General features: G+C 33.8%; 1 protein-coding gene and 1 non-coding gene across 2 annotated transcripts in view; both read left to right on the top strand.

Annotated features, from left to right (window-relative positions):
• LOC125059746 (tyrosine-protein kinase Drl-like) overlaps nucleotides 1-26,214 on the top strand; it is a 42,644-nt gene extending 16,430 nt beyond the window's left edge. The window contains exons 2-6 of the mRNA XM_047664294.1: nucleotides 11,050-11,177; nucleotides 20,118-20,804; nucleotides 21,148-21,458; nucleotides 22,065-22,361; nucleotides 23,920-26,214. Of these exons, the coding sequence (XP_047520250.1) occupies nucleotides 11,050-11,177; nucleotides 20,118-20,804; nucleotides 21,148-21,458; nucleotides 22,065-22,361; nucleotides 23,920-24,031 (1,535 nt within the window). The 3' untranslated portion in view covers nucleotides 24,032-26,214. The remainder of the gene's footprint in view (nucleotides 1-11,049; nucleotides 11,178-20,117; nucleotides 20,805-21,147; nucleotides 21,459-22,064; nucleotides 22,362-23,919) is intronic.
• Nucleotides 26,215-26,846: 632 nt separating this feature from the next.
• Nucleotides 26,847-26,928, top strand: Trnas-aga. The gene has a single exon. It is a non-coding gene; the product is annotated as a tRNA-Ser (tRNA).
• Nucleotides 26,929-27,502: the final 574 nt, after the last annotated feature.

Raw genomic sequence — 27,502 nt, 5'->3', positions numbered from 1 at the left:
ATCAACGTTGACATTTTGGGTATTATCAGGTAGCAATTCATAAAATCACCAATTTCTTAAAGAGGAATATGTTAGTTAGCAGCTCCGTTTCCGTGAAGGCCTAAAGTCAATATGTAGAGAACAAGAAACCAAACACGTAGGAAAAGTATTATGTGTCCTTTTCAATATTTTCCTTTCACCAAGCGTTATAACCTTTCTAAGTTCCCAAGTAAATATTTGCAGCTTCTGTGGCATTGTAACAAATTCTTTACCGTATTGAATAATATTTGCTAAGCGCTGTTTGGCTTGTGGGTTTGTTATTGGACACTGGCCACAGTTGTTAGTTTCAGGAACTGTTTGAACACCTGATACACTTCAAGAATTATTTGTTAACGGTAGCCGACCTTATCGAAGTGATAAATTTCGTATATAAATCTCGTATCGTAACACGATGCTCGATAAGGAATCGATTTTATAGCTACCGTGTGATAACCTCGAAGCTAATTGATAACGCACACACGTGGGGTGACTTAATTTCTTCAGAGCGAGAGAAATTTGTATCTACATTACTGTTCGTGTCACGTTTGTGTTTTTTAATTAGCCACTCGGGCTGTTGAGTGAAATGGGCTGCTTTTTTGTTATGTCTCAAATTACGTTCATCGTCACAGGGGTGATTTAGTGCAGACGTAGTGCAACCAAAATTGTCTTTGTGTTTTTAATTCAGCTTCAAAACTGTCTCGTTTCGTCGCTTCGAAAGCGTTAAGGGAATGTTACATCGACGATATTATAGTTACTCCAATTTTGAACTATTTAAACGTCGTGGTTATTTTGTATGTTTTCACAGTGATTTAGTGCAGACGTAGTGCAACCAAAATTGTCTTTGTGTTTTTAATTCAGCTTCAAAACTTTCTCGTTTCGTCGCTTCGAATGCGTTAAGCGAATGTTACATCGACGATATTATAGTTACTACAACTTTGAACTGCTTAAACGTCGTGGTTATTTTGTGTGTTTTCACAAAGGGATTGGTGATGATCATCTAATCGAATGATCATATATTTGATGGGAATAAGGAATCTATGGAATTTATCATCTTGATAGACTTCTAGTACCATCGTACTTACAAAAAGAAAATATTTGTTACTTTGATTGTTTCGCGTGTATATATGTATATTCATTGAACAGTATTGATGCCAATGGAGCATCAATTTGCGCATTGTTAGCGATTACCTTTGGAGAGGTCAAAGCTAACCAGGATTCCGATATACCTGTCAAATATTGACTGCAATTGGGGAAATACATATGTATACAATACTTACGATTGCAAACATATGTATTGGATGGTATTAATTATTATATTAATCCGCTATATGATTAGTAAGTTGCGTACATTTTATATGCAAGGAAGTTTTGGTGTCTACCCGCTATTTTTGGTGTAGGTTTTCTTCATCGCACGAGCGAGTGTTAAATACGCACTTGTAAAGAAGTGCATTCCATTTGTGCAAGTATTTAGTACGTTTACAATGGTTTTTAGTTTTTACAGCGACACAAGGGTTTTTCAAGATTCCATATTAGTAAATATTCCAAAAAAATATCGCTTTAGTAAGTCGAAAAAAAAATAGAGTTAAAATAAAATCTTACACATACGCATATTTGCATCCCAAACTTCGTTATCTAACTGCCTCAATATTATTTTATAACAGCCTACCTTTTTAATAGCTTTCTAAAAGCCCATAGAGACTGTTCGCTTTTCGGAAATAAATTTTATAATAAGAGTAGATATCTTTAAAACTAGAACATTCTATAGTTATAGAATTCGAATCCAGGGTAAACAAGTTACGTGATTATTTATGACTACGATAGCTTATTTGTAACGGTTTTTGTCGATATTCATTAATTCTCCTAAATCTGAAGTGACATTTTCTGTGTCGCCGCACATAATTAAAGGTATTCAATAACATCTGTTTACTGATGTGAGGATTTAACTGTTATTTCAGTAGGTCTACTGTTATATACAACGTACTACGTTCTGAAGCCTACTGTATAGTTTCTGGGTCAAGTTATATGATGTTAAACAATTTAATGCTTATATAAATTCTATTATTTATTTACAAAAGCTTGCTAACGCTCGGCCACTGATACATTGGTACTTAAAAATAAAATACAAGATTTAACATGACAGGCACTGAGGCAAACATAACAAACCCGAAGAGAGATAAAAATATATCGATTTATAAATTATAAAAAATCCATTCTCATTTCAAAGTGTGAGGAGAGCAACTATATTCAGACTAAGCTCGTATATTAGAATGCTCAAACTGAATATCGGTGAATTTGAGCGCAAATGGGATGATGGGTATCTAGTAAATTATAATTAGACTAAAGAGTGTCGGATGTTCTCAAATTTTAACGTCGATGATTTAGCCGTCTCACTAATAAAAGTGGGACAACTTGGAAACAAAATATACAGTCTTTATAACACTAATTAAAGCTGTTTTTTATATACCATAAAAACGTTTACTAAAGATATTGTTTTTTTTACTGTTATTTATTCCTAGATAAATAATTACTTCTTCAAGAACAAGATCCTTTACCTAAGAATGTAAGCGAAACGTATAAGATTTTTGACAATCTTAATTCTTCAAGTTTAGTCATATCAGTAGAATAAACAGTATATTCCCAAATATCCTAAAATTTTCGGAATCTACTGTAATTTTGTCCGTCACTCAGTTTTAAAGTGCAAAAAATCCGACATTCCGTCTGTCAAACTAATGCGGAATTTCGGAGCACGCGAGCAAAAAGGGACATTCATCAAATATATTTTTAAACACCCTAACCCGACGTTGCTGAAAGTCACGCCTCCTTAATTAACTGGTTTTAACGTAATTCGTTCATTATGAGTTAACCTATAAGTAGATTTAAATTAAATAAATAAATCAGTGGCGCTACAACCTTTTATCTGGCCTTCAGATTTCTGTATCTGTTTCATGATCATTTGTGAATGTAATAGGCAAGTAGGTGATCAGCCTCCTGAGCTTGACACACGCCGTCGACTTTTTGGTTCTAAGACAAGCCGCGATTTTCCTTCACCGTTCGAGCGAATGATAAATAGGCACATAGAAAGAACGGGATCGAACCTACGAACTCAGGGATGAGAGTCGCACGCTGACGGCACTATGCTATTAATAAAGCGAAAAAGGTGTTTTATTATCATATGCAGTAGATAAATAAAACATAAAAATTGGTCCAGCCGTTTAGGGGTTCAAATGCAAACACACGCATAGAATATCTCTATATAAGATATTGTAATGTTATTATTTTTTATTTTTTTTAGTAACTTAACTTTTAATAAAACTTTATTTTTATTTAACTAAAGTATTAAAGGACTATCTGATATATTTAAGACTTGTAAAAATACTTACATGTCCTCAAATCGACTTGTAATTGCTTAAGTAAATTGTTTTATTTCCTTAAATCCAAGGTATTCAAGAATTTAATTACACTTACTGTAATTAATGTTAGTGGTTATAAAGTACGGTGAAGTACGACGTTACACGCAACACCTCCGAGACACCCTCTTCATATCCTCGATAAATTTTCCGCTTTTCCCTCTAAACTCGCTTCAAGCGTTGGAAACTATTTTCAAGGTGTTTATGTTAAAGTAAGAGAATTTATTATATAAGAAAATTTTATAGACTACTATTTAGTTTGAAGGCGCTAATATAAGGCATTTAGTTGAAATTTGCAAAAAAATACTTTTTGAAAGCTCTATGCGCTGAATAGAGAAAGCAATAAATATATATGAAAGAAAAAATATTATCAAATTGATAAACCGACGATTTCTTTTGTTATTCAAAAGCTTATCATCTAAGTTTGACTTGAATGAGTTCTAGAGAGTCACAGGCCACAGCCTTACGTTTTTTACAGGCTTTAAATTTACTTACAACCGAAATTAAAAAAAAAATGTTTATACGAGTATATATATATACCGTTAATATTCTATTAGAATATGTAGATTTTAAGGTATTTAAATTTATTTAAAAAATTTAAAATAGGCTTTAACATAACAATATTAATATTAAGAAATATACATGCCTAATTACAACTGAACTCAAGCGAACGAAAAACAAAAGAATGCTACTAAAAACAAACAAACTTGACGTAATATATAAACACACATCCTTCACTAATATAAGTCTAATTGTTCCCTCGTTCGAATTTTGAATTTACGACTTTGTACACGTTGACCAAATCTCGTTAAGGATAACAATAAGGGATCCTGTTACCGCGTTTCCGGTGGGTAACTTTGAAAAAAGAATCGAAAACTTTTACACCTGACTACACTCGGGGCCTCGAACCGAACCGCTGTAAATCTTTCTTGGGTTGTACTTAATTCTTAGTTAATCCATTTATTGTGTTTATAAAAACTTTTATTTTATAAAAGACGCGTTTTTATTAAAATTTTCTCAATTTGAAAATATGCCAATATGTTCGACTATAGGCTAAATATCAATGACTTATTAAATTATTATTTTATAAGGACGTGTTTAGTTTAAATGAAAACATAATGAGAGGCGATAAAAAATAACAAAGAAATCACTAAATGCATTTATATTACATGTGACCCGTATCATATTAAGAATGTCAGCCAATTAAATCAGATCGTTATAATTATAGGAATCCTAAATGCTCTCTCTATGCTTTGAGAAATTACGATTAGTATTTTTAAATATAGAAACTGACAGTTAACAATAGAAGACTAGTAGATTTCTAAGCAGTAGTAATACGTATTCAATGTAGTTTCAGCCTTCTACATATCTCTCTTGGAATGGACATAGCATTTCCACCAAACGTCATAATAAAAAAAAGTTTAATAAAACTTCTGGTCTCTTTTGATAAGTGTCACGCACAAATCGACATAATGCAGGAATCTTTTTTTACCCGGATTTATTGAAGGACCGCGAAATTGAAATACCCTTAATAAATAGTTATTAATAAAGCTACAAATGAGTTTGGTTGACGTTCTACGTGAAATATAAACAAAAATACATATGAAAAAGAAAAAAAAGCTTTATTATATATTTAAAAAACGGATATTCAGTTAGAAAGTGCACTAGGATTCCTTGTGTCGTGGGCAGCTAGTCTCTTCTCTGACATGTTAACGGTACTTGAAATAATTTATAAATAACACTTATATTTAATAATTAAATTATTGTTGCACAATAAGAATATTTTCTGTTTTAGCCCTATGGTTGAGAAGATTGTTAGTGAATGTATAAAGTTTTGAATCGTTACTGAAAATGTTGTTTTATAAGTTAGTTTCAAAGCACAAGTTTTTTAAAAAATTTATTTGTTTGATAAATAGCTAGTTAAGAAATTCGTATGTTGGTGTTATAAGTTTGAGGCATAAAATTTGATAGGTTTATGAACACGTCTTTTATGTTACAGTGTTGCTATGACCTTATTTCGTATGTTTGTCATATATTGCAAGTTACATAATACTTCTTTGATGAAAGATTAGCTTATTAAAGCCGTCTTTGTGCGATACTGTGATCAATCGGATCAACAAGTGGATTTTTCTTTTTGAGCGTAATTAACTTTCGTTAGACGTAAATAACACTTGATATATATGTATACAATTCTACTTTACGTGAGTTTGTCACTGAATTCTTAAACGGCTGGACCGATTTGAATGATTTTTGTATGCATTTGGGAGGCGCCCAGGATGGTTTAGATTCACAAATCAGCCCGGTAGATGGCGCTGCAGTCGATACTTTCATACTTTGTTTAATATCCTAAACACTTGAAATATCATGCAGGACAACGTCTGTGGGGTCCGCTAGAATTAACACACGCAGAAATTTGCTCTCTCCCATAAGAGTAAAAAGCTTTCAAAGATATTTTAAGTAAGTCTTCTACGCATTACCAAGTCAATCTACGATTTTTTGTGTCAACATTTGATTTTAAACAGAAAGTCATTAACTTGCGACAATCCGTCAAATGGCCGACACATGATGTCTTCCGGTATTGGCCAATAAAACTGTCGCTCTGGCAACATGTAAAGAAGATTTTATGGATTCCCGATGATTTTTACGGGAAATTTTTATGATTATCGTTTTCACACGGGATGTTGATAGCGGTTTCCCGATTTTTAATCCTTGTATCTATGAATTGGATTGAAAACTACACCTTCCAATCTGCCTATAAATCATAACGGCTGTATATTATTTTTTCCTAGAACTTTGATGCGTCGCCACAATCGTTAAGGTGGGAACTGACCAATGTTACGAAGTGTAATGTAACATGTAATGTAATGTTGTACAGCGAGCATTCGTGCAGTCAGTACGTCGTGTTACGTTGTTTTTCCCCGTAACACGACGTACTGACTGCACGGAATACTCGCTGTGTAACATTACATTACATGTTACATTACACCTCGTAACGTTGGTCAGTTCCCACCTTTAAATGACGTGAGTTCTCGGAGGACGAAATTCTTCAGCAATACTAATACAATAGACGAGATATATATAGTTTTTTCTTTTGACTATAACAAAAATAAGAGCATACCCCTACCTCATAGGCCGTTAACACACCCTCTAAAATGAGTGACCATCGGCTGCGAAGACTGATTCTAATTTCAAAAGAAGCAGTTTGTTTTAAAATTATTAATTCGTCCAAATGTTCCATTGTTTTACTAATGTTTAACTAGTAAAACTCCGTCATAATTTTATGTTGAGAAATGAGTTCGAAATTCTTATATTGAAAAATATATCTTATCACCTACAAGATACACGGTAGGTACTGCGTTTACTTGCGTTTTAGCAGAATCAGCAGTATAGCGAGGTTAAACGCTTTTTTTGTCCCCTACCCTCGACGTAGTGAAGTGTATAACTCCACACACCTTCACCTCCGCACTTTGTTTTATTTCGCATAATTCTACAATAAGTTTGCCCTAAAATTCCCGCGCTAGGGGACGTATTGTACGTTCCTTTATTCCATACAAATGCTTCTATAGATTTTTTGTGAAAGCATTATACTACGATTGAATGGATCTTGCGGGCGTGATTTTTCTCGCGATAAATACAATTGAGATATTTAATATTCTGTGCACCTTTTTGCTACCGAACTTCGTAAGAGCTAAAAAATGGTTTTAAAATATATGTGCTCTTAAAGGATTGGATAACGTGTGATCGATAGAATATTATATACGTAATAATATATATATTATTTTTGTTTAGTAGTTGTGTGAGTCTACATTGTTATCTATTATTTTTTTATTTATGCACTTTTCCCTTAGTATTTCTTGTTTCCTTTATATGTTTATTTGTTTATAAGTTCTAAATAAGTAATGCAACTTTAATAAATAAAATATTTTTAGCACCACGCGTCACAGTATTATAACTTAAATATTTTTATGAAAAATTCAGCTTAGCCAAAATCATGTTCACGATACTTTGCCGCTAGATTTTAACTTCATGGTCGCATAAATAAAATGTTAAAAAAAACTTTGACTTATTTAGGTTCAAAGAAGTTATTAAAACATACATGTCACTTACATGAGTAAAAATTAATAATAATAAGTAATCTATATATATAAAAGAAAGTCGTGTTTGTTACAACACTTATAACTCGAGAACGGTTGGACCGATTGCCATGGTTTTTGATTTGTTGGATTTGTTTCCGTCCCGAATAGCAGAATAAGCAATAAAATATCGGATAAGTTTTCGAATAACAATAAATAAATTAATTAATTTTACGAATGCAAAAACCATATGGTGCCATCTGTTGACAAAACTACGCATCATTTTACGTCGAATCCGTGTCAGTTCAAGAAATTCCGATCTTGAGGTGAATGAGGAGATACATAACCATGCTTTGATCCTGATCAAAAGATGTTGGATATCAGAAAGTGCTTAACATGCAGTATCGCCATATTGACGCTAGAGAGAAGATGCCTAATGTGTAAAACTGCCATTCTTCTTTCGCAATGGCAAGCAATAAAACATTTCTGTATTTGCAAAAGAGTTGTATTAATGTAATACTTAACATTAATGAAATCCTAAAATAAGTTAAATTAAAGTAACAACGATATTATAAGGTTGTAGGGCGGAACGAAGTTAGCCAGGTCAGCTAGTAAGTAATAAAAACAAAAAGTAAAGTATTTCACGCTACCGTCGTACGGAATTATTGCATTAGAGTCCATATGCCAAAAAACTACGCAGGCGTATTCGAAACAGGTCCACTGCTACTATTTCACGTATCTCAGAAGACAAGCTGTTGTTTCTGTTCAATGTTAGTGGCGGCGTATTTAAAAAACTTAGATGAATTACAAAAAATGGGCGCCACAGGTCGCGTTATCTTATGTTATTTGTCATATCAAGTAGCTCGTTTCTTCTTGCCGCCTCAAAAGGCGCCGCACAGTAGCTTACGAGTATGGGAATGCTTAACACTGTCACATTTCCTAATCGGAATATTTAGACTTTCAAGTCATTAAAGTTATCTGATTACCGAATTTGTTGAGTATTTGTGATTTTATCGTTTTCATAAAACTTTTACATTCGTATGTAAAGGATGTTTGCAATTAAAATTGTTTTGCTTGCTAAAGCTCTACACGGTTTCAATACTAGAACTCCCTACAAATCGCTAGGGAATTCACTTCTGTCCCTTTTTTTTTAAATGAGGTGGAAATGCGCTTACGCAGGCCCGCGCATTGGAGTCGAGTTTGACGCGGGGACTGTGGACTCCCTGTCCTTAGGTTAGCTCCATCTCTATCTTCCTTTGAATCTCTACTGTACCTACAAGCATTACCTGTCCACATTATCGTGATTCATGTGTCCTTATTCATTGTCTACATAAGTTATAATAGCTTTCTTTCAGTGGTTGTCTGGAAGAGATCGCTCGAAGCGATAAGGTCACACCAATATTTATTTATTTTCGGATATTTTTTTTAATTTAGTATTAAAAGTACATATTATTAGTCTAGTCAATAGGCGGTATCACTTAAAATCAGTTGAGCCTACTACCCTTCTACCACCAACCTCCATTTTAGTAGCAATATTAGGTAACAATCTTTATATGGCAAAAAAGTTATCCGGGTCAGCTAGTATATAAATAAAAAATATTACGTCTGTTTTACATTAACCCCTTGAATATAAAGGCGTCGAATCAATTAGTCTATGACCATTTTGCATATAAATTGTCTTCAATATTTATTTGTATAACGCCTAATCGCTATAGCGGCACGGCTAAACAAACATAATTAATGGCGTTAATATTATCGCTTTAATCATATACGGTTGCTTCATTTGCATGTAAAATCCACAAACTTGTTTGAATGGGATGGCTAATTTACGGGTTAACAAGCATATTATGTACCTGTGTCAATATGACATTTATTTAATTACAAAGTTTCCTGATACATTAATATTATGGTAGTAACCTTTGGCTTATTTTTGAGGCCTGTTAAGAAAAAACCTGTGTCGTTTTAAAATAAAACTTCGTTAGTTTATTTCTCTTTTCTGCACCTCTGAAGAGTTTTATCACGAATAAATCGTCTGTTTAAAATGTATCAATCTGATTTGTGTATAGTAAATCGAATGCAGGGAATGCGCAAATCTATTTCCATATCGGATATTAAAATAAACTACTAACTACTTCAATCATATTGTATACAAATTGTTAAACATTATTTTAATTAGAAATTAATACGGTTTAGTAAGTCATAACATGATGTATGTTGTTAACGTTCCAAGATGAATATCAAATGTCTATAAATTTTAATTATGTAAAATTATACGTATAACAAGACACGTCCGCCATATAATGGGCCTAAATTCGTGGAATTGTTTTAGTAGCGTGTACGAAGTACGTAGATTAGATTTATTAAACGTATTCCTAAAATTTAAATTATAATATTTAAAGTCTTTCTTTGTATTAAATAAGCTCTCCTCAAAAAGTAGGTATAGTAATTCGTCATTATTTGGAATAATGTTTCAAACTTGAAGAATCTGTAATTTACAGTTTTTAACTAAACCATCAAGCTTTGGTGATATTGCCAGGAAAGAACCGAATAGTCTCGACAAGCTGGTAGGTAGAGAGGAGCAGAAGAATTCGGGGTCGAACGCCTACTACGCTTTGACCAAACTTAAATATTTATGGGTCTCAAGTTTTGGAATAGAGCGGTGTGTCGACGTATGGGTTAGGGTTTTTCAAAACAGACATGACCTTCAGTAATGAAGACTACGAAAAAGAGAAAAACTAAAACACCAGGCTTTCTATAGCAGTAAAAAATCGCGATTTAATGTTTTAAATTTCATCTGATACTAAGCCGCCATATCTATAGTAATGGTTGATATAAATCATCAAGATTCCTTTAAAGATGTATACACTTAATATTTCTTCTTGGAACTTTAGGCTATGCGATAGTCTCGCATCTCATTTCGAGAACTAAATGCTTTGACAGCTCTCGAAACTAGATGTAATTTATACGTTCTAGTAAGACTCAAAATACAATAATAAAAGTCCGTTTAATACGGTACGAATTTGTTATAGCGACATCTATTGGCAAAACAAAGTATTATGAAAGCATTCGTCTTTTTTTATGATTAACTTCTCCTAACATGTATAATTTTAATAAAGTATAAATCTGTACTCTATACTGTAGATTTTGGTAAGCGAATTTGCATTAACTTTGAAGTTCCAAGAAACTGCCACTTTTTCTCTTTCTTTAAACTGGTTCCCATGATTTGTGGACAGGTGGCGGCGTCCTTTGATGATGCCGCTACACGTGCTGATCTTAGTTTTTGTTATAGATTTTTGTTATTCAATACGAAAGATCGAATAGCTTTTTGTTAACCGCATAGATCGGATTCTATTTTAATAGACAAAGATGTTGGATTTCTTTTACTCTATAGTCTTATCTACTAGGTACTGTAAAGGTACGTGGAGGTATAATCTACAGAATCCATACCTTTATGACTATTTACCTTTAGATAAACAAATGTACGGAAGGTTCTTTCATAAATTGCGTCAGAAAATATATAAAACTAATATATGAATGTTTCTTGTTCGCAGGTCTAACAGCTGAGCTGTATTATGTAAGAGATGGTCAAATCAACTCCTACGCACTTAACTTCGTTGTTCCCGTTCCTGCTAATATTGGAGAGTTGCATTTTTCGTGGCAGAGCTTAACAAGACGACCGGTAAGGATTTTTTTTATACCTAAGTTCCTTTATAAACGCACGGAGTGAGTTTGACTACCGATATACAAAACATTACTTTTTTCCTAAAAAATAATAAGAAAAGTATAATAAATATTATATAGCATAAATACTTATACCCTTGTTGCTTATAGTGTGGGGGTGCGTAAATGAATTATATACAATGTCGGCGTAATATTTACATCGTATGTAATATAGTCTTATTATCGAATTGCCCTAAAATAGGATTTACATTTACATTTAATGATCACAAAATTGTGTTGATTTAATAATCATCAATCAGAAGGATCACCTATTTGCAATGATGTGTCTAGGGTTATTTTTCACTAGAGGTATGGGGGTATTTCTTTAGGTAACACAACATGTTGGACTATGGCATGGAGCACCCACCATTTTTATATACCGATACTTCTATATGCCAAGTATAAATGAAACTGACGAGAGAGTCCTCTGGCTCTATTGAGTTAACTTCAAAACAAATAGAATTCTAAACATTCCCTTTTGTTAACAAGAAAACGATTTCGAACCATTTGGTCGCAGTAAAACAGTTTCTCTGTATCGCTGAAAACAATTAATGAGTGTCATTGACTTACTATAAAAGCTTTTACAGTAGTGATTAGTTGTGAACTAAACTTAGATACATTTGAAGAAATGATTAAGACAGTTTAATTTGTAGTAATGCCTTTTTATCACTTTGTCATTTTCCGACTTAAATGGCAACAATTCGATAGAGGAATTTTAAAAACAGTTGATTTGGCAGTCTCACGAAACGATGAGTTATAGTAATAAATCACGTTTATTTAAAAAGTGCTTAATAGCAAAGATAAAATATCCTGCTTTGGAACTCCTTACCTCTTGATATCAGATAAGCTGTCTTTAAATTTATTTAGGAATCTTCTTTTTGAACTCTTCTGCCTCGTAATTAGCGACATATATTAATTATGACTCATTAACCCTAAGATTAGCTTTCATATTTTGAATACTAATTTCATTAGATTTCTAGTTGGTATATTTCTAATGTTACTATTTATGCACTTCTTGTACGTTATCCTCAGTTGGTGTTTTTTTTTCATACTAGAGTTGCCTAGAAGAAATCGCTTGTTAGCGATAAGGCCGGAATACATAACCAGTTTCTTATATATATGTATATTTAAGATAACGAAATGTAATTAATATGATGTTTATTTGAGACAAAAACAATTCGGATCCCTTCAATATATGTGTCAGGTGATAACGGGTATAGATTTTCGCCGTGCATTATTAATTGTAAATGCTAGTCCATATTAATATATGTCCTATATCCCAGGTGGGGCAGAAGGGACAATGTTTCGCCATTGCCATCTCTTTAGAAGATATTATTTAACTTATGTGTATAAAAGTTATAAGTTTAAACATATTTTATCATCCTGTCTATAAAAACCTCATTAATATTTTTAATAAACCTATGATGTAATCGTTTGAGAAGTTTGTATATATTAGCGATAATCGAACAATGGATTGGTTGTGACTGTTACGGGTTCGTATGCAAATTAATCGGATGTTTAAAAAGCAGGTAGCCATTTAGAAATATTTTGACTACGCTATTTAGAGATAATGATTTCAACTGTACGTGATTTTGCATAGCTTCTAGCTGCTTATCTTAATATATATAAATTACGTGTCACGTTGTTTGTCCGCGATGGACTCCTAAACTACCGAACCGATATCAATTAAATTTGCACACCGTGTGTAGTTTGATCCAACTTAAAAGATAGGATAGCTTACATCTCAATTTATACCCGCAATATTATTTTATTGCAAAATATTTGTTTATTATTTGATAGTCACAATTCTTACAGATGGCGCTGTGTTGAAAGTACCAACGTTTCACATAAGCTACAAACTAATGGCTGGTTTCCCTTGAATAGGTTACTACTATGTAATATAACTGAAACCTTAGCCACAGCAACGCTTGGCCGAGTCTACTAGTATTATATAAGAATTACTAACATCTATTTTTTAATTAAATTACGATATACTAAACTGATGTTATAACATTTCCTATGGTAATGTCGCCTTTGTCTCTTGCTATACTAAATCAAATCGTATTATTAAAGCGTTATAATCGCTTTTGGACCGAATGGAAAACAGGGTTTAATCGGGCAGGAAGCTCACCTGATGTTAAGTGATACCACTGCTCAACGCCACAGGGCTCGCGAGTGCTTTGCTTGCTTGATTTTATGAATCGCTATTAATTGAAGGATCCTAACGACTCATTGGTCTAGTGGTTAGTACCCCTGACTGCGAATCCATGGGTCCTGGGTTCGATCCCCGGCTGAGACGAACATCGATGTGATGAGAATTTGGTGATGTGCTTAGGTCTTGGGTGTTTAAATATGTATTTATATGTCTATCTATCTATAATATGTATGTATATCCGTTGCCTAGTACCCATAACACAAGCTTCACCAGCTTAGCATGGGACTAGGTCAATTGGTGTGAATTGTCATTAAAAAAAAAAAAAAGTCAATTTGGTTCGTAAACACTTCAGTGGGCTGGTTTCATATAGTAATAACACTCAGTCTGTGGAACGACTGCAGGTATTAATCCGTACAACTCCTTAACACTTCATGGTAATTGCAGTAGAAGATGCTCACATCTCTACGCAAAGCTATGGGAACGTTTTTTAAAATTAGTACCTAGTCTACTAAAGAGAGACATATTTACTCTATTCGCATTGGCATTAAACATGGGACTTATTTTATACTCTCAAACTCATTATAGACCATGTGCCATTGTATTAAACGAAGAAACACATCGAACATTTTATAATTATTATATATATATACTTTCTTCGAGTTTATTTTTTTTATGGAAATACATTGTCTTATCATTCAGATTTATAAATTAGTTCTGATACCTTATCCGGGTGTCTAGGATTAAGCATGGATTAAAGCGTTTATAACATGGGTTTTTCTTGATGGTTCAGCTGAACGCTTATGTTCTTAAAGTATTAAGTTTCTTATATATTTTAACTTCCACTTATCTTGATTAAAGGTTTAACCACTTGATGCAACCACTTACGTGGATGTATTTTTATTCGTAATATTAAATTACTTGTGTAACTATGCATTATTTTTCAGTTATTTATAAATAGTTAACTTGTATTGTAACGATTTAGAAATCCGTCGCCCGAATTTGATGATACTGATTATGTAGTTGTCTCGGAGGACGTTGATTGGAACACCTCCAAGTGATTTTTGCTGCCGGAGTTGTGTCTAAGTATTAAAAAAAAATATTTTAAATTTTGTGAAATGTATTAAAATTCGTAATTCTAAATCCAACCCTTCTAACTAATGTAATATGACAGTGTCTGGTGTTAAACAGTACTCTCTCTTCAGTCGGTAGGTCTGAGCGTGGTCAGCAAGGAAACATTTGGAGCGGTCTGTTTCCACCGGTTTCTGTCCAGCGCCTCTCTTAAAGTGTACAGATTTGAGGACGATGCGTCTTTCACTCGATCAGTCCCATCTGCTACGTGATCTTTTGCCTTCTGTGTTACTACAATCAGTTTCTCTAAGTTCTCATCGCCTTTGCCCATTGTATGGCCGAAATATGATATAATACGCTTCTATTATTTATTTAAAAAAAATATATTGATTGGGTTTTTATATCTAAAGTCATGATGATTACGAGACGTATTTTAGATATAGAAAAGCTGTCAAATACGTTGTCTATGCCCTGTACTAATACTATAGAGGTAACGTGTTGTGTTGTGATCTATGGATTTTATAAATTATCGATTAACGGCCAAAACCAATATGCAATCTCAATCCAATTTTAGCTGTCATAGACTGACAATTCAATCCATTTCTAAAGAAAAGCATGCCAATATTCAATACATGGACTGAGATACCAATCTAATTATTCAACCAATCGTTCAGAGGGCGGAGAAGAGATTGAAGATTGCCCTCTGTATGAAAATGAATGTTTACTCATGCCAACAACCTATCTGTCCATTTTGACAGTGCTTCGATTGGCCAAATCAATCTCGGATTGCTATCGGTGAAACTCGTATGATTTGGGTTTGGGATTGCGACCTAACTTAATATTCATTGGGAAAATTTATTCATCTTCCTCATCTTCCAGTTCTAGTGATAGTGATTTGGAAGTTTAAATGCAATTATCCGATTGGGATAGTAATTCTGAAGCTGGAAGAAGACAACGTACTTCTGTGCGAAGACATAAGAAGACAAGAATTTATTATATCCAGGGCCTGAATGACGCCGAATTCACATTTAACAAAAGAAGCTTTGGAGACACTTTTACACAAAGTGATGTCTATCATATATGACTTCTTGCAGGTTTCATCTTTTCATCAACTTTTGTAAAAAAAATTTAAATATTAGCTACAACCAAAAATATTTGTTACTATAGATACTACCTACTAACTCCACTTCAAAACCTCAAGACTCCAGCAGAACATCTTTATAACGAATCTCAAATACGAAGCAGAAATGTGGTGGAAAGGACATAATATGGTGTTTGGAAAAAATCGGTTTGTCAAAAAAGGTTTTGCTTCAAGTATCTCGTGTACAAGCCGTGATAGTGGCATGTGCAGTGTTGCACAATATTGCTATTGATATGCGAGATGAACATTTTGAACTACTGCAACAAGTAGATGAACAAGCTGATGATATTGATCAAAGCGCAATTGACAACGTGGGAAATGCAAGTGTACGAAGTAATCTTATAAGTGATTATTTTGCTTTATTACTATAATATTTTATAAATTACAACATTTTTGAGATAAATTAAATAAAAATTCAATGCTTTTATTTAAATAAAAATACATGTTTATTATCTTCATCATCATTGTTCAACTCGTCTATATACTGTAAAATAACCTTTTGCAGTTCATATGAATGCGAAATTCATATGAAGTTCATATGAAATTTTTAATACAATACATCCTCGCTCCAGGCACAATATCTAATATTTTCCTAATTTATTTAACAATATATTTTTTTCTATGGCCCATAATTCTCTTTTATGCTCTCTTTCTTCCTCTTCAAATGCTCATTGCTTTCTCTTATTTAGAAGCTCTTCCTTTCAATTGACTTTCATTTCCTTCGACAGACAACAATATCATGTCTTTGACTTTTTCCTCGATAGTAGTAGCAGCACTAGGGCCACCTCCTGTACGATATGTTTCAGCATGTTTCAAGGCAGACTTTTTTCTTGTATCCCTCTTTAAGCTTTAGCACTGCGAAAGTTTACCCCACTTGTGCTATTAAACAGCGCCTCCAGCGTCTTCCAGCACTGCTCTTTCTCCTGCCAGGTGACTGAGTCACTCTTTTTATTTTCTAATATATTTTTATGGTCAGCAACAAGCGAAGTTAGAAGGTCAACTTCTTCCCGGCTGAAATTGACGCTTCTTTCACGTTTTTGCGTAGACATTTTTTTAAGTTTAAGAACCAACCTCGAATCACAAAAACAAGATACACAAACTACTCAGAGAAAATTTATATTTGTAATAATATGTACTAAAATACTCAATAACCTAACAAACAAAAATACCATATGAAAATGACAGCCCGTTTCGTTACAAGTAATATTAAATGACCAACAAAAAGGTTAAGGTCCTATGTTTTTCTATAGAATTTTGTAACTTTATTTGTTCGTAACAAAAAAACAAACAAAACGTTGCATAGCTATTTGCTACTTTATCCATACATTGTGAAACAGACCCTATTAGTCTTACTTATTTTATTTCGTTCCAAAAACAGCAAACTTTTGGTATGCTTGAACACAACATATTGCATTGAACGAAACGCGGTCGAGAGGCAAGGATCACGCAAAAGATTGCTGTCAATCTTTTGTCAAATAAACAATCGGATAGCAGAAATGTTTATTGGCATGCAGATTGGAGATCGGTCTTTAGATATGAATCAGTCCAAGATTGGTTATAATCATAGATTGAGGATACATTATTAATTTTGGCCGTTTATAAATTGTTCTACCAATAGAAAGAAATGTTATTTGAAAGTGTCATAGGCTTTACCCTATATATATATATTAACTCTAAAAATGGAAAAATTGTTTCGTGGTAGTCGGATTTGCAGAGTCGAAGAAAAAACAGGAACGAAAACGTTTCTTACTAACGCTGCATTAGCGATGAGTGATATATGATTGAGTTGTAGAGAAAAGCTTTTATTCTTATTTATTTAATTACTTATTAAGCTTACGACAACACACACAGTACTTAATCTATCTACTAATTATTTTACAAAATCTTACATTTAAAATGTGTGACAATTAACGTAAACATAGTTATACAGCTACCTTAGCATGTATCTAACTTTTATATTATATAAAAGCAAGAACGCTGCGCTATCAGTCTACATCTGCACTGTCTGTTCGCTTCACCAATATCTAGAAAGCTTTATGAGGTTTTTAGGTATTCATTTTTCAAGGTTAACGTGTTACGGTTCCCGGGGCGGGTCGCTAGTTTACAATAAGGCATGTTGATATAAAACTCGTGCGATTGATTTCTCTCGAGGTGGTAGAGAGGTCGGTACAAGGATCTTACAATCACTTTTTTGTGAAAATTTTATTATTTCTTTTTAATCTGATTCACAAACAAGACATTCATAGTTAACTTGCGAGTCACCTATTTATGTATTTTGGAGGAATAAAAGCGATATTAAGTGATTATCTAAGAGTATAAGTTTGATTTATTTACACTTGAAACACATTTTAAAGTTAAATTAAAAAAAAATATCGCCGATACATACGGGTCACATCCAAAGCGTCTTCTCACGAGCTAAACTTATCCAAAGCTTATACGAATGTATTATTGATGGCAGACACGTACGGAATAACAACAAATGTTGTTTTTATGTTAAAATCGATCGCTTGTTATGCAAATATTCAGTTAGCCGATCCCAGACAGTTTTATATCCTTAACTATATATTATGTGCATTTAAATGTATAACGAAACGAGTATTAAACTTAGTTTAAAAGTCGCATTACAGATTTAGATTTTTAGGTAAGGGAGCGTTCAAGTATTACGTAATGCAATGTTTGGAGATTATTGACCCCCCCTCCCCCATGTAACTCGCCGTAACGTTTTTCAGTAAACAAGTACAGTACTGTACTCAAGTATAGTAAAACGTTTCGTGACCACCTAGTGACTCTTCAGTTACTATTATGTGGTGTAAGTCGAAAATAATATTAACAATAACGTGTAATTCAATCCCCGCCCCGCATCGTAACGTTTTACAAAATAAACCCCCCCCCCCCCCCCCCCTGCCAAAATTCGTTACGTAATACTTGATCGCTCCCTAAAAAGGTGATAAGACATTGTAGCAGTCGATCTTAGACGGTTTTCTCCTAATTGATAAACTCAAACTCAAAACTCAAAATATCTTTATTCATATAGGTAAACAAGTACACTTATGAACGTTAAAAAAGAAGTTAAATTAATTGTAAATTTACATTTACTACCAGTTCGCTAGTCAAGGGCGTAGAGCGCGCAAGAAGAACTGACAAGAAACTTTCCGCCACTCTTTTTAATCGCTAAGTTTTGACTCATACAAATTGTTTGAACTGGAGCAAATCAATCCCAGGGATTAGGATCATTTAAGTATTCGTCACATTTACAAAAAGTTTTCTTGATTATTTTACGTTTAACAAGGGCTGTTAATTTATTTAGTGATAATTCTCTAATTTCGCTCGCAAAAACACTGGTGCACGGCTGGACTGGAACGCATAACCCCAGGAATGAGTAGTACTATAAAACGTGTTAATTTTATTCCTTTTATATCTTAGAATTATCGCAATGAAACATATAACCGTTTAGAGTTCACTGAACTTATCAAACCATCTGTTTATTTAGGACACATTTGCAAGTTTAAAATTTACAGTGCCATATAAAAAGACGGTGAAAATACGATGCATTGTTTAAATTGCATTTAACAAGCATCATATGTGAGATACAATTACTATTTCAGTAGGTTCTTGATTGCGACTACCTATTTACTGTGGCGGCGCTTTTGACCGCGCTAAGCAAACATTTGTTGAAGTGAGGGCATGATCGCGCCATTGTACATGTTCCCCGACTAACTAATATTTAATTAGAGGCTATGGTGTCGCACCTCCGTATGCGCATGCGTGATGAGGCGGCCGACCGGCAAAGGGCCCGCGGCGAATACTGTTTGCTCTTCCATTCATGTTACCGGCCAGTGATTAGTCAGATTATGTGCTTGGAACACAAATAACTACCTCGTTATGCTGGCTTATACGCATTGTTTGTTCTTGTCTTAATAATAACCTCTGATAATTACGCCCGAAATTATTACACAATGTTTAATGTTAGATTAACTTACAAATCGCGTTTTAATAGTTCATTGTTTACGTAAAGGTGGGTTATTTATCTAACCATTTTGGGCATAGTGTCTTTTACTGTTACATAGCTTTTTATTTATTTATTAACACTTCGTTACATTTATAGAAAAACAAATAACATAATACATAAATATTATAAGGGGTGCTACTAGCTGGGGGGCTAGTAAGGAAAAATACTAAAAAAAGAAAAAAATGCATAACCAAATCTTAATAAAAATAAAATAGAATCCTTAATCTAAAATAATACAAAAAAATTATAACTAAACTAAAAACTACAAAGTTAATCTCACGGATTCGTGAATTGCGATGCAATACAAAATAATAAGAAATACAAGAATTACAAAAGTCACGATTGAGAAGGATAGGATAGGAGAAGGTTAAGAAATGTTTATATAAACGAGTTTTTAAATATGTTAGGGAGGTAGCCAATCCCATAAATAGCATATCACACGTAACATAGTAAAAGGGATCTGAGAATTTGTATTCATTATTAAAACCGTTATAAATAAATTAATATAAAAAATGTTTGTTCACAGTTACCATACACGCTGCGAGTGGATGTCATCTCTCATCCCGAGGCTTTACACCCGCCAACCTTCAGTATTCCAAGTACTGGCCTGGTGCCAACTGAACCACAAACGTGGCAAGTGGATCTGCCCTGTACACACACGGTAGCAGCTGAAGTGGACGTCACCATCGCCCTCAACATCTCTACTGGTTCATCATCCACGACATTACATTTTAGGAGACGTAAAATATGCCTTAAAGATGCTCCACGACCCGCTGTAAGAGTGGATAATGCCCCTCATGCTCCCACCTCTGCTGATATATTCTACGCTGGGGCTGGTTGTGCTGGTGGAGTCATTATTTTAGCAGCGGTCGCAGCAGTGGCTTGTCGAGCTCGCGCCAGAAAACTTCGGAGAGCAAGAAGCGATGAGCAAGATGCTCACGCTTTCTTACCAGACTCTTCATGCAAATCTGCAGCTAGCTATACAAGCTATCGGCGTCCAACGTCTTTACCGCCGGTTGCTCCTGAAGAAAGGGCTAGAGATCTCCAACAAAGAATAGCAGAGTTGACAATACAAAGATGTCGAGTAAGGCTACGATCAGTGGCGATGGAAGGCACCTTCGGTCGTGTATACAGAGGAACATATGCAGACGAAGATGGCAGGGAACAAGAAGTGTTAGTCAAAACTGTGGCTGAACATGCATCACAAGTACAGGTAAATTCAATAGCTACTTTATTAATGTTTTTCGCTACTGTTAAGAAGTTTCGTATTTTTCTTTTGAAGGATTTTTCTTCATTTAGCTGAACTACATCAAAATCTTGCTGAAAAAAGATTATACATTCGTTGTTAGATTAGCGATGACTGCTTCATACTCCTGCCTTAAAAGTTGCAGGGGTATGTGGGACTCGACCTAACTTAAATTAAAACTTCCCTTTGAACCCGGAATCGAACCCGGTACCCCTCACCTAGCTGCCACATACAAAGACCGCTAGGCTATAAGGCAAAGAAAGCCTACCTTTTCACTGGGCCATTTATTTCTATAGAAAATTTCTTTTAGGTGTCACTACTTCTTCAAGAAGGCTGCATGCTGTACGGGCTTCATCATGAGCGGGTCCTATCCGTTCTGGGTGTCAGCATTGAAGACCAGACGGCACCATTCATTCTGTACCCCTGGGGTCCAACCTGGAGAAACCTAAAGCAGTTCCTATTAGCGTGTCGAGGAGTTGCTGTAGGTGGGGCAACGGGTGCTCCGCCCCCTCCATTAACAACTCAACACGTGGTCAGAATGGCACTTCACGCCTTGGATGGACTTTCCTATCTACATTCGCAACACGTACTGCATAAGGACATCGCTGCAAGGAATTGCGTGTAAGTAAAAGCTTCCTGTAAAGTAATGTGTACTGCATAATTGATTGGTATTTGTTAAGCTCTTTCCTAGGCAAGCTTTTGTTGTTGTTCGATATTGTCAATGTTTGACTAACTTTTAATGTATAATTTAAAAGAACATTTAAAATCTTCTATTTTGTCTAGAAATCATTCGGAATCATTCCGAAAAAATCAATTTGGACAATAAATCTGAAAATATACCATATTTTAACAATTTGATTAGGTATTTTTCTATGTCTATACTTAAAGTACAGTGTTGGCTTAGTGGCTTCAGAGTGCCACTCCCATCACTGATGCCGTAGGTTCGATCCCGCCTGTGACTAACGCACTTTCTATGTGCGCATTTAACATACGCTCGAACGGTGAAGGAAAATATCGTGAGGAAACCGGCTTGCCCTAGACCCAAAAAGCCGACGGCGTTTGTCAGACAGATCAGGCTGATCACCTACTTGCCTATTAGATTAAGATAACTAAACAGATGAAATCTGAGGCCTAGACCTAAACATTTTGTAGCGCCACTGATTATTTTTTTATTACTTAAAATACAGCTTTTATTAATATATCCTAAATATTAATTTTTGTCAACAGAGTTGACGAGAATCTACGTGTAATGATAGGAGACAACGCGTTATGTAGAGACCTCTTCCCGGCTGACTACCACTGTTTAGGAGATAATGAAAACAGACCCATCAAATGGCTGGCTCTTGAGACACTCTCAAAGAAGCAGTTCAGTCCAGCATCAGATGTATGGGCGTTGGGAGTACTTCTATGGGAATTGACGACGCTGGCACATCAGCCATATGCGGAAGTCGATCCATTTGAAGTAGCTGCGTATTTGAGGGATGGTTATAGATTGCAGCAACCGGCCAATTGTCCGGACGAATTGTGAGTACAGTCAAAGTCAAAGTCAATCATTTATTTCAATTAGATCATCTAAAATGGCACTTTTGAACGTCAAAAAAAAATATATATAAAGAAGATTCTAGTTGCCCCTTCCATAAGGTAGTTTCGTGTGAAGAAGAATGGGCAAGAAACTCCACACTTACTCTTTTAAAATAGGTTTACAATATTTTGTTACATTTGTTAAATAATTATATGTGAAGACAATGTACTCTTAGTATACATGTTCCTCACATATTTACAAATATCGAAACCGTAGAATATTAACATTAAAGAGTAATAAAAATATTAAAAAAACACAACAAAACAAACTCAAACTCAAACTCAAACTCAAAATATCTTTATTCAAGTAGGTAACCAAGTACACTTTTGAATAGTCAAGTTAAATTAATCGTAAATTTACATTTACTACCAGTTCGCAAGTCAAGGGCGTAGAGCGGGTAAGAAGAACTGGCAAGAAACTTTCCGCCACTCTTTTTAATCGCCAAGTATTGTCATACAAATTGTTTGAACTGGAGCAATTCAATCCCAAGGATTAGGATCATTTAAGTAGTCCTCAAATTTATAAAAAGCTTTGTTGATTAATTTTCGTTTAACGAGGACTTTGAATTTATTTAGTGATAATTCTCTAATTGCGCTTGGGAGTTTGTTGTAAAAACGAATACAATTTCCATATAAGGAGTGGTTTATCTTTTGGAGCCTGGTTGGTCGTACACTCAAATTAGTTCTATTTCGCATATTATACTGGTGAAAGTCACCATTTGTTTTAAAATCGTTTATATTTTTTTGGACATACAACAAGGCTTCAAGAATATATTGACCAGATAGTGTCATAATATTTAATTCCTTAAACTTATTCCGTACCGACTCCCTCGGAGAAACACAACAAATACCCCGAACAGCCCGCTTCTGCAGCACAAATATGGATTGAACCTCTGCAGCAGCACCCCACAATAAAATGCCGTACGACATAACGCTATGAAAGTAGCTATGATACACAATTTTAGCCGTGCCGTAATTTTAACAGTGTGTGAGATACAAAAAAATAATAATAATAATAATTACATTTGTAGCAAAATAAATTAAAAATAAATAAATAATAATAATAATAACAAAAATATGTTAAAGCAAAAAATCAGCAACCAATTTGATTTTGTCCAGGCTCTATGATTGTGATTTATAACACATAATATTAATTTACCCTACAATAAATAAATATACAAAACATTTATTGAAACTTATTTTGGAATTTGATTTTGTTATATAATAACTATGCTATAAAACACAAAACAGTTTGGAAATTTTGATATTTGGAAGTTGGTTGAATAAGATAATAATTTAATCAGAACCAATATCTATCGGCTATTGAGACAAGACTCTACCGCTATTACAATTATTAAAAGGATTTAAAACATTACATACCTTTCAGTTGTTGCTTTAATAGCGCAGCAAGTTAGAACGTTTGAATTAGTTGACAAGAACAAACAGTAATCTTATTGGTTGATGATTTAATTAAACATACTAATAATAATTTTCCCCCCAGGTTCGCAGTAATGGCCTACTGTTGGGCGATGTCACCCGACGACAGACCAACGCTACCACAACTGCAAATATTTCTACGCGACTTCCACGCTCAACTTACGAGATTCGTGTAGAGAACGTTTAACCAAAGACAATAGTGAAGTGTCAGTGCGTTACCAATGGCCTTAGCCTAATAAGGTTTTACTGTAACTGTAGCACTTTTTCAATAAAAAAATTATTCGACCAATGCACGTTAGTGCTTCTGTTTAGTTATAAAACAGACTCTTTGTTACCATGGTTACTGTGTACGTTACCATGGCAACACGGTGCTCGTTTTATAACGCCATGTGTTCAGTTGTTATATTGATGTGTTCTACCGAATTAGAAATTTTTAGCGTAGACAGTGCTTGTGAGTTTTGGCACTACGTACTTGAATCTGACATATGCCTTTTAAGGAAGACTTTTGAGAGCTAAGGCCCAGGATAATGCTGTAAGACTGATAGTGTAATTTAGATATCAACACGTGTTTTTGCTTCTGTTCTTGGTACAGATCATATATTAAGAATCTCTGTGTAATTGGTTGAAATTTACTATAATTTTTTTCGCACAGTCTATTTCTGACTACATAATGTCAGGAATATAGTTTTTTGGAATTTTATTTGTTTAACAACGAACTTTTTAATTGCTACACATAACAAATACGTAATCTTTACCGAATGTTAAACGATGTCCATAATTTGAAAGAAATTAAGTTTTTAATCCAGATCTGTAACTACTTTTAAGAAAATTTTGACATCTTTTTCACAGAATCTATTAAGCTTTGGGTCAAATGTTAACCGTCGCCGTTTGATATATCACGCACAAAGTTACGAAATCCTTTCCGTGGTCAAAATAATAACTGATAACATAATCTAAAGGATATTTTCTAATCACTCGTGATTCTAGTAAAAACTTAATTTCATTCAAATATGATACGTAAAAAGCTATATAGCTTTTGGAACCTTAATTCGGCAAATATGACGTATTTCTGACGTGTCTGCAAACATTTCGAACGACCCATTAACACAGAGAAATTTCGCCCTAATTCAGAACATAAGCAAAAATATGTGGGTTGTTACTGCCATATTAGATATAAATGTAAATAAATATTGATGTGCCTCAAATATTGTAAATTTTATATTACAAGACAATATAAATGTATGATTGTTTGGAACGGGAACCATTTGGAGGGAGAATGCTGGAGGAAAAATTTCACGTAATACATATTAAATTAAATTAATAAATATATATCAAACGCACAGTTGTAACATGCGCTGTCTTTGTTTTCATCAGCGTAAATACGAAAGGAAAGAGACAAAAGAGTACTTTAAATGTGTGCAATTATACTGATGGCGAATGGCTCATGAAATAAAAAGTAATTTAGACTTAGAGCTAAGTGTGATCTCTCAAAATTGTATTGGAATTTGCCTACCCTCAAAACAAAAATGCAAAATTATTTGTTTTTTTTTAAATATTAGATATTTTTAGATTTCGTTCATTGTTATAATTAATTCAAATATTTAAAGAATGCAATTAAGATTTTTTTTATTGAACGGGGGGTAAACTGGGATGGTCACGTGATAAGTGATACGGCCAACACACTCTGCCAAATGGCTCGCAAGTGTGTTGCCGGCGTTTTAAGAATTACTATACTTTTCTTGATGGACCTTAAGTCGTTTTAGTTCAGAAATGCTTTAGTGGTCAGCTGGTTCCACATAGTGGTAGTGCACAGCAAAACTGCCTTAAAAAACGCTCAGTGGAACGACGGACGTCCAGGTGATACGGGTGAAATAATTGTTCTCCACAGTATTCCTTCCAGGTGGTGTTAAACCCATCCTATATATTAAGTGCCAAAATTGTGCCAATTTTGGAAAACCCAATAGAAATATCAACAAATTATCTGTTTAGCTTAAGAAAGTTTAGCATTTTGGTAAAACGGTTTATTAAGACACGCCATTATTAATAGCTAGCAGAAAATTTAGCGCCAAAAGTTGTTGTAACTTTTAATTTGCTTGTAATAAATGTTTCTTTTTTAATAAATTTATGATTTTATTTATCTTGTGTGAAGTAATTTTGAGTTTTTGAAGTAATATATGTGGCGCGTCTTAGTGAAACTTATAATATTGAGAATTGTACGAAAAATTATGAATGTATAAACGCTATAGATAATTTATTTCTTATGTAAGTACATAAAAGACTTAATGTATATGTAATGTAGCTATGTATATTTGTAAATATTTTGTTAATTATGTCAATATACGAGTGATTATATTGAAAACTGTCTTTTTCTTAAGAACCTTGTTAGAACTGTATCAGTGACGTAGTCTTAATGGTTACAAGGATTTTCGAACTTGAAATATCCCATGGCACATTTTTAAGTCTGTATTTTTAGGCGATCAGCTTGTAATTTCTCTAATAAAAAATTAGTGTACGGTGAACTAACGGTATGATAGAAATTTGGGGCTCATTTGGAGTAGGTTAGTCGCCAGCGCAACAAATAATATGTGAAACAATGAAATATCGCTACATTTTCTTTACCAATAATGTTTTTCACATTATTTCATAGTTAGACGGGCAATTTTTGACAAATACAGGCTAATAAAACGTTGATAAGTAAGAACTTTGATAACCTGTAAGGTGTTATTGCTTGTATTTTGTTTACGAATTACAAGAAAAATTTAAGATCCGCAAATGATTTAGATCACTATCACTCACTTGGCTGCGACCCAAAAAATTTATGCGAATCAGTTTCATTAGAATCGGTTTAAACTAGTTTTAAAAGAAAATGAACCACATGATTGTAGAATCTTTTAATTCTATATCTATACGTTTACAGAAGCAATAAAATACAAGCTCGAATATTCTTTTCACTGTAGTTATTTTATGAAATATTTCAGACCAGATTGAAAAGCAGTCGTGGCCGAGCGGTTAAGGCGTCTGACTAGAAATCAGATTCCCTCTGGGAGCGTAGGTTCGAATCCTACCGACTGCGAATATTTTTTTATATTAAGCCATTTTATTTTTACTAAAATGTATTTTATAAATATACAATATTTTTTTATATGACAGTCAGTCTTATATATAGAGTGATAAAATACAATAATTCATTAAATTGTCAACTAAATCCGACACAAGTTAGTAATGACGTCGTTACATTAAAATTTTGAATGCTTTTTCATACATCTGAATAAACATTTAACGACCAAGACGTAATGACATCATTAGTTTAGCGTTTCTTTTTTATACTTTTAAAGCCTCAATATTTCAGTTATAAGTTTGATCTTGTTAACTCTGTGTAACTATGGAAGGTAAGGTAGACATATTAAGATTTAACTGGGGTAATGGCGTTTCATTAGAAGAAAATTAAATAAATAAGTGGTATGGAATAATAGAGAGAGTGTCAGACGTTAATAATATTATTGGAATTAGATAATATTTGAAGCTTTCAAGTGCATATTTGTACGTTTGTTTTGTTACGTGATCCTCATTTAGATAAGGTATATTGCTAGTTTGGCCGATTTCTTGGACTGTTGTCTAAGTTTCAAAATCGATATAGTATTACAGAT

The sequence above is a fragment of the Pieris napi genome, chromosome 20 (genome assembly GCF_905475465.1).
Source record: "Pieris napi chromosome 20, ilPieNapi1.2, whole genome shotgun sequence".
In the NCBI taxonomy this organism is placed as follows: Eukaryota; Metazoa; Arthropoda; class Insecta; order Lepidoptera; family Pieridae; genus Pieris; species Pieris napi.
Note: the sequence above shows the minus strand (reverse complement) of the source record. Positions and strands in the feature narration are given on the sequence as shown.